This window comes from Photinus pyralis, unplaced genomic scaffold, assembly GCF_008802855.1.
Source record: "Photinus pyralis isolate 1611_PpyrPB1 unplaced genomic scaffold, Ppyr1.3 Ppyr1.4_LG5, whole genome shotgun sequence".
Lineage (NCBI taxonomy): Eukaryota > Metazoa > Arthropoda > Insecta > Coleoptera > Lampyridae > Photinus > Photinus pyralis.
In genome coordinates, this window is record NW_022170596.1 from 1,506,927 (window position 1) to 1,514,776 (window position 7,850).

The window sequence follows — 7,850 nt, forward strand, 5'->3', positions numbered from 1 at the left end:
ATTTCCCAAGCAAATCTAAAGGCTGACTCGCGAGTATCATTCCCGGGAGGTATACCGCTAATCTGACAAACCTCACTTGAAGCTGGCCGCTCATGCTTGACCGAGCCTCTTCAGCCAGAGAATGGGAATGTAAGGATAAAGTAAGTGAACCACCTACTTGCAATTTGCATTGATGTTTTTCTGGATGCCATTTCCTTGTAAAGTATTGCAGTCCGATTTATTATTATTGTGCAGTGTTTATATATAACTAGTTTTCTTTTAGCACCTGATGGTTATTCATTATACAGTGTGTTTATTTCATATATAAATACAAAATATTTTTTTATCAATGTGAAGTGTGCTTTTGCGTATGAATGTCATTTAACCATTTACTTTCCAGGATTGTATCGCTTCAACTTCACATTTAATAATACAGTAGTGCCTTGCTAATCCGCACCTCGTTAATCCGAATTTGCGTTAACCCGAAACACGCTAAAAATGTAACCTCTACCTCGCTAATCGGACTAAATTCGGGATAATCTGAACAAAAGTGCGAACGCTGTACAATTCGCTCACCAAAATGTGCGCACATACTGGCGTTTTGATATTTATGATGTGGTACTATTTACATTTAGAACATTATTTTGTTGTTTCAAAGGAATTTATTCATGTTTCTACGATGTGTAACTCTTTATATCTCAATATATAATTCAAAATATATGGTTTTATTGTTATTTTTGTTATACCGAACAATTCAGATCTGATCAACCTCTGGTCCCAATTAGTTTGGATTAGTGAGGTTCTACTGCATATTACTCTATTGCAGCAAAAAGGTACCTCAAAGAAAATAAGAACCGTTTCATAATTGAATACAGATTATTGACTTATTATTTATCCTTTTACAGTTTTGAGGCCAGAAGAGGATCACTGACCGACAACTAGCCGGCGCATATTACATATAATTACATAACAAGAACCAGGCCCAATTTAATTATAATATGGGAAGATTAACCAGAGGCAAATGGCAGGAATTCGCCTTCCTCTGTCGTCATTTTCTCATTAATAAAAGTGATACGGAACTTTTCAATTCGCTAGCATGTTCTTATGCATTATCGTGGTTTTGGTCAAGTAATTGTGCAGAAACACATTGTTTTCTGACGTTTTATTTATATAAAATGACTACCAAATTAACCCATGGAACGCTATAATGAAGTAGCGCGGGCATGCGTATTATCATTGAATAAAAACACTATAAGAAGCTTAACCCCGTGGAAATAAAGCGCGACAGAGATTGAACTGAGAATATAATGGAAACACTGTCAATAGTGTCGATTCTTGAACTGAGAAGAATGAGAATTTGCTTTCCTCCTATTTACCGCAAAGAGAGTTCGGTGATCACAACCATTATCATAGTATAATATTATGGTATTACGTTCCCCTGCAAAAGTCAACTTAACAATAGTTACAATCGCATATTTTTCACACATGTGGAATAGTATGGGTCATCATACGATTAAACGGACATGTGTACTTGTCATTTCATCAGTACGATTGTAACAGTTGATAATAAAGAACAGACATTTTTAAATTATGACCGAACTACGGCAGAAACGTTTGTCAAGATATTTGTAAGGGACCAAAAGTTGAGAAACATTATTTGTTGCAAGTCCAACTATAGGTCAAGGTTCAGGAAAGATAGCAGGAATTCTGTTAATCTAAAATAAAATTTCCCAAAAGGTCGTGTTTGTAATTTAGAGATTTAATTGAAGATGAACATCATTGCATCCTGAATGATACCGAACTATTCAGCTTTGTCGATTGGCCATTAGTTAATATGGAACGATGTAATGACAAATAATCTGCCATGTTTGGAACTGTTTACCATGAATACCAAAGAACATCAATACTAAATTTGATATTTTAGGAGTTGCATCATATCGCACAATGCAAAATTTCCATTTATTTTTAACTACCTATAGCAATGCAGGTGCACAAAGCCTATTCGTGCAGCGTATATTTTACTAAGTGAAAAAAAAGAGATTCGGGTTTTCGAAATTTCTGTTCCGTTGAGCGATAAGAACAGCTCCGGTTCCAAAAAATCACTACTTCGAATTGGTTTTCAGTTATATTAAGGTTCGATCCAATTTTCTTATTTAAATTCCATTGCCCTTAATAAATTTAACAGAAACCGAAGGCATCTCTCTCAAATAATGCAATTTTTGTACCTACTTTGAAGAACTTACCAAGAAACCAAGGGCACCCCAAAAGAGCGTACCACTTTTACTTACCAATCTACAGCTTAATGTCACAAACTGCTGATAGTTGCCTTTCAATCTGGCGATTACTTGATGAAATGCATAGTGGAAGAGTAAGTAATCTGCGTGAATGTCATCTATTCAAGGAGATCTTGTAAGTAAAATTTTACAATAACTGCGAATTGCTTATGTAGGATATAAACAAATTTAAATACTTAGACGAAGTAGTAGTAGTAAAAGAAACATATCAATATTGCCACTAGTCCGATTATAATGGGAACGGTGAGCGAATTTTCAGATGCAGGTGGCTCTTCTTCTTTGGGATCTGGAGTATAAACTAACCAATCTTCTGTCTTAGCTTCGAATTCCGTGTGCTCCGTTTTCTCCAATTCACCAACCTTAAGCTTAGCTAATATGCCTCTGGCGTCCGGCGTGTGGCCGGCGTCTTCAAAACCCTCGGTTGCGTCGAATCCCTCTAGTTCCAATAAAACCTCTTCACCACCTGGATGTTCGGGTATAAACTTCGACATATCGTAAACACTATTGTGTATAATAATCCATCCGTTCTTATGCTTTTCGACTTCCTTCCTTGTAATTAATCGCACCATTATTAATAGGAATTGTGACGGTTACACGCTGGAACGCACTTTACCAAACGGTCTACACGTTAGCGTAATGGTAACTGACTGAAATAATTTCATAACAAATTTTTATCTTATCTTTGTGGTAGTTAACTGAAAAAACATATTAATAAAACTATGGTAAAAAAAATATTGAATGCTGCTATTGGTGTGCGTTAGTTAGATCATAGCGTGTATCAAGCAAGGAAAACAAATTTTCTTATTATTAGGTACATTAATTGGCGCACAAGAATTCCAACAAAATTTATGGTTCAGTTTAGTTCAAAATCCAATCGAGACCACCGATAACAAAAGTAGAAGACACGTTTTTGCCTGCATTCAAATTAATTAAAATGCAACATGATACAAGGGTAGGTAATAATTTAATTTATATCTGCGCTACTACTTTCGCTCGGTGAGTACTCACTTCGAACATTGTCACCACCAAATAAACTATTTTCATGCACGTTCTATTTGTGATTGTAATATCCATGCACTTCAATAATTGTCTATTTTCTGTTCATTAAAACTTATTTGATCTTCATTTAGAGCTACAGTCTCTGTTTACATATGTCTAAATTAAAGGATTTCTAGTTTTTAAGCTCTAACTCATACATCGCCAGACTCTTCACTAAACTAATTGCATTTTATTTTTATATAATAATAATTTTATCATCCGCAGGTTTATTGCATCGGTGCACCATGGCATCTTACCGTAGAAAGTAAAAGTATTCGGGTCGTTTCAAAAAACAGTGCCCACAATATTCTAAATTGTATTAATTCTTACAGTAAATACCTACATTTTTTTCAAAAGGTACCGACGCGACGGCTAGCTCAAAACGAGACCTTGCTGAAAAATTGGGCTCTGCAGACTTAAAATGTAATGAAGCGCCCATTTTTCGATGTGAGATCTACAAGCTTTGAGGATCACCCGGTACATAAACACATGGTATCGAGACGTAATATAAATTAGGGACGCTTACTAGCGGGAAATTAATAATTCCTACGTATTTATTTTCTAGGAGTGACAAGTAGAAGGTAAAAGTAATCGTTCAATTTGTAAAGTCGTTTTAACCGCTGAAAAGGAAAACCAGCTGCTAAACATAATTGTTTAGTTTTCTGGCGAATTTGGAAAATTTAATCCGGTCTGTCAATGAGTGAGTATAATTAACCGTAGTTAATTAGTTGACTTGCAGCAAACTTCGTCTGATTAGATCGTGCCTAGTGGTATTAGAAGCACGTTTAATTAATATAGATTTTGAGATCGCCAGGGAGACTGGAAATGAATTAAAGATTTAATTTTTCGGAATTATCACTCGAGTATGCCGGCCGGCTAGAAAATCCGAGATCAATTTCCATATTTTTTTTTTGGTTTCGTGTCATTTTGGTTTGATTTTTTACATTTCAAAGTCAGCGCTTGATATTTTCATACAGTCAGTCAGTGTTTTCCTTGGTTCGTTTTCTCGTAGCTGATACCGTTAATTTGTGATTTCGTTCCAGATTTCGTAAATCGTTTCCCGTGTGCCGTAATTCTGTTTTAGATTATTCACCAGTGCCCGACCACCCATACCCCGGAGTTTTCCGTTTTCTCCTTCTGATTACCCGTGGCTTCCAAAACCGACCGTCTTTGACCAGGAGTAGGAGCGACAAACTCCTGTTGACGCTTTAGTTTTCGTACCGTTTCGCCAAGGCTACTGCACGGCCCCCTCCACTTCAAGATCAAAAAGGTTTAACATCGCGTGAATAAAACTTAACACTATTATAAATATTTTTTTTATTTTTTTATTTTGCCTTTATTTTTAAGTGGGCGGGGTTTCAGCCGAGGCTGCTCTACCAACCCAACCCACTATACATTTACAAATATCCATGCCCGAACCCGGATTCGAACCAGGGACCCTGTACCGCAGTCGAGCTTCCACTGAACTGCGCTACACGGGCCGGCAAATATTACAAATAGGAAACTGTAATATCTTAATCTGACATATCAATCAAAAAGGGATCAATCCACTCGTAGTCATGAAAGTTATTAATGTCAAAATAGACTTCTACAGAAACAAAGGTATAATTGTTAAATTCAAAAATAGAAATATTGCCTATTGAACTACAGGTTGCAACCTTTTGAGGTCAGAAACGGTGCTTTTCTACTTTGTCTGTAACAGATAAAAACACAAACAAAATAACAAGAAGGATAGTGAACAACGCGGCACATAAATATTCCGATAGCAATGTCTAACGTCCGACACTCGGGTACTCGTATACTAAAACCATAATTAATACTCAATAACTTTAACTAAGCAAAAGCACGGCAACGAATGGCCCGTACATATTGACGATACCAAAAGAATCGTAACTTTAAATAACTCAATTTATAATTCAAAAGTAATTCACTAAATATCGGTAAACAGACTAATATAAAGGATATGAAACGTAGTTACGCGTTGCGCGCGTTGACAAGTTCTTTCCGATGACACTTATTTCAAAGCAATCGTAGAAAAACTGTAGAAGATAGAAAAAACTGAAAAATCTCCAGGTTAGTATAACACGCTCGGGGATGGCGCCCAGATTTCGCCGACCCCACAAATTGTAGCCCCGTCCCTAATGTTGTTAGCTAAACGGCCCCGATAAGTACATGTACACTCCTGGTCTTTTTACAAGCGTTTTACAGCTAGCCGGCCAGCCAGCCAAAGTGAGATTAAAAGCTACCTTTTTACAAACAAATGTGCATACATGCGTTAGGGAGCTCCCGTAACAACAGATGTATAAATTTCAGGATTTTTGATGTTATACGGGATTTAGTGCGTTAGAGCTGATCCTTTCCATCCCTGGCACAAACTTCAGGGAGGTGTTGTGGCAAAGCACTGCCCTGCATATGCGCCTATTACCTCAAAGATAAACTCCAGGTACCCATTTTATAAAGTGTGGATCCGCCAGAGATGAGAAAACGCCAAAGGACGCCTGACGGGACGTAGAATCGAACTGTAACTGGCGGTCGCTTTAGACTTTCTTTGTTGAATTTACAAATTTGCGGTATAGGAAATTTTATACGTGTGCCGCTTCATAATTAAACAGAACAGAACTAATATTCGAGAAAATAAAGCGCATTCAGATAATACAGTGTTGCCGGTAATAAAAACCGTCGAATGAGGGACGGTTTTTCTGCTACACCTTCACATGTATAAAAAACAAAGTGGTTTTCGTTGGGGTTGTTTCGTATTTGGGATTCGGCAAGTACTTGAGTAAAAATCGAGTGAGAGGAAGGCACTCTTAGTCAAATTTCGAAGCGAAAAATATGAAGAGTGACAGTGTCATGTAATCATTTTTGCAATTTTAGATCAGCCAAAGGTTTTTTGGAGCGACGGTTAATCACAGACGATCTGTCCACATTCAAGTTTTAACCCACGACTGAAGAGGACCGTAGAAGAAAAATTATCGCAAACATTTCCATTTAACTAAAAGGTAGCATGAATTATTGATTAAAGGAGGCACGATGCTCCCCTATTAACGAGCGTTGTTTATGTAAACGGAAGAAGGCAAGTAAAACTCTCTAAAATTCCATGTATGTGTAATGAAACTTAAATGGATTAAATTAATCGAAATTATTCAATCTGTGTTTCGAATGGGAGGTTCAATAAATCCGATTATCTCCCGTCTGAGGTAAATGCGATAAAACTACTTACTGTTTTTCATACATTATTCACCGCATATCTGGGGAAATTACTAAGAATAAGATTTGACTTTTTACGAGTAGATACCCTGGCTTAATTTATTATTTAAGCGTTGGCGATTGATAAGTACCGAAATAAATGAGTACTGAGAGACCATTAAAGTCTCACGGAGGAATTGGTTTCGATCAAGTTATAAATTACTGTATGGAAGCAAGAAGCTTTTTTATGAACCTTCCTTCTAATTCCCTTTTGAAGTACGAGATATACTAGACTATCTTGACATTCATTAAGCTTTTTAGCGTCGGAGATAATTCTTTAATTAATGCTTTGAGCAAGAAAATTTCATCAGATGACAATGAACGTAGATAGTATATTTTCTGATAATAAAAAGAATAAAATATAGGGTACCCAAAGACTAAAGGACGAGCAGAATCCATGATTATATCAATTATAGGGAAAAGTGATGCATTTGTAGAGAGTGGAGCAAAATAAACGCCTTCATTTAAAAATCGATAGATCAATGCCCACATGTGATGAGAAAGAAGCGGAAGAAAGGTAATCTTAATATATAAAATAAAGTGGTGAGGCGAGGCGAAACCGAGCTTATGCCCCATATTGCTTTCGTTTCTAAAATGGTAACAGTTAATCCGACACAAAACTTTTATAAAAATTAAAGTACGGTAGTCAAATAGGGATTTTACGTGGCCTGGGGCCCGGGGGGGGGGTTACAAATTAATTTTATCTTTCATAGTATTCTAATTAAAAGTCTCCACGAAAGGAACCGTTTTCTACCATCTACCGCTCTTCTTTCTGACCCCTTATCAAAAGAGGGGGTTGGAGGGGGTGAGTGGAACTGGTTTTATACTTCATAGTACTCATATGAAAAGTCTCAACCAAAGGAATTAATTTCTACCAACCATAGTCCTCCTTCTCGACCCCTTATTGTTATCGAATATATTCCCTTATATCCCCAGAACGGATTCTCGGAAGAGGTACTCACAAAAAGCGATTAGGATGTCTACTAGAAGAAAGATATCCATTGGTGATGTCAAAACTTTAAGAGCGAATATTTCGCAAACCGTTTGTCGGAGGAAAGTACTCTCAAAGGCAAAAAATCGACTGGACGAGGCATATCTATTAGAAAAAGGGTATTCATAAAAGGCAAGTGGAACGTCAGGACGAGACATATCTATTGGTGATGTCAAAGTTTTCAGTGCAAATATCTGCAGCATGGAGGTTTTCAAATATTTATGTGTAAATATTACCATTAATCATCTACCAAGAAAGTAAACATCAATAGGATGCTACTAACTTATAATCCAACCTTTTAC

General features: G+C 36.7%; 1 protein-coding gene across 1 annotated transcript; it reads right to left on the reverse strand.

The window, feature by feature from the left end:
• Positions 1 to 2,355: 2,355 nt before the first annotated feature.
• LOC116171421 (cytochrome b5-like) lies at positions 2,356 to 2,911 on the reverse strand. The gene has a single exon (XM_031488258.1). The coding sequence runs from the start codon at positions 2,840 to 2,842 to the stop codon at positions 2,450 to 2,452; it is 393 nt and encodes a 130-aa protein (XP_031344118.1). The 5' UTR covers positions 2,843 to 2,911; the 3' UTR covers positions 2,356 to 2,449.
• Between the last annotated feature and the right edge of the window lie 4,939 nt (positions 2,912 to 7,850).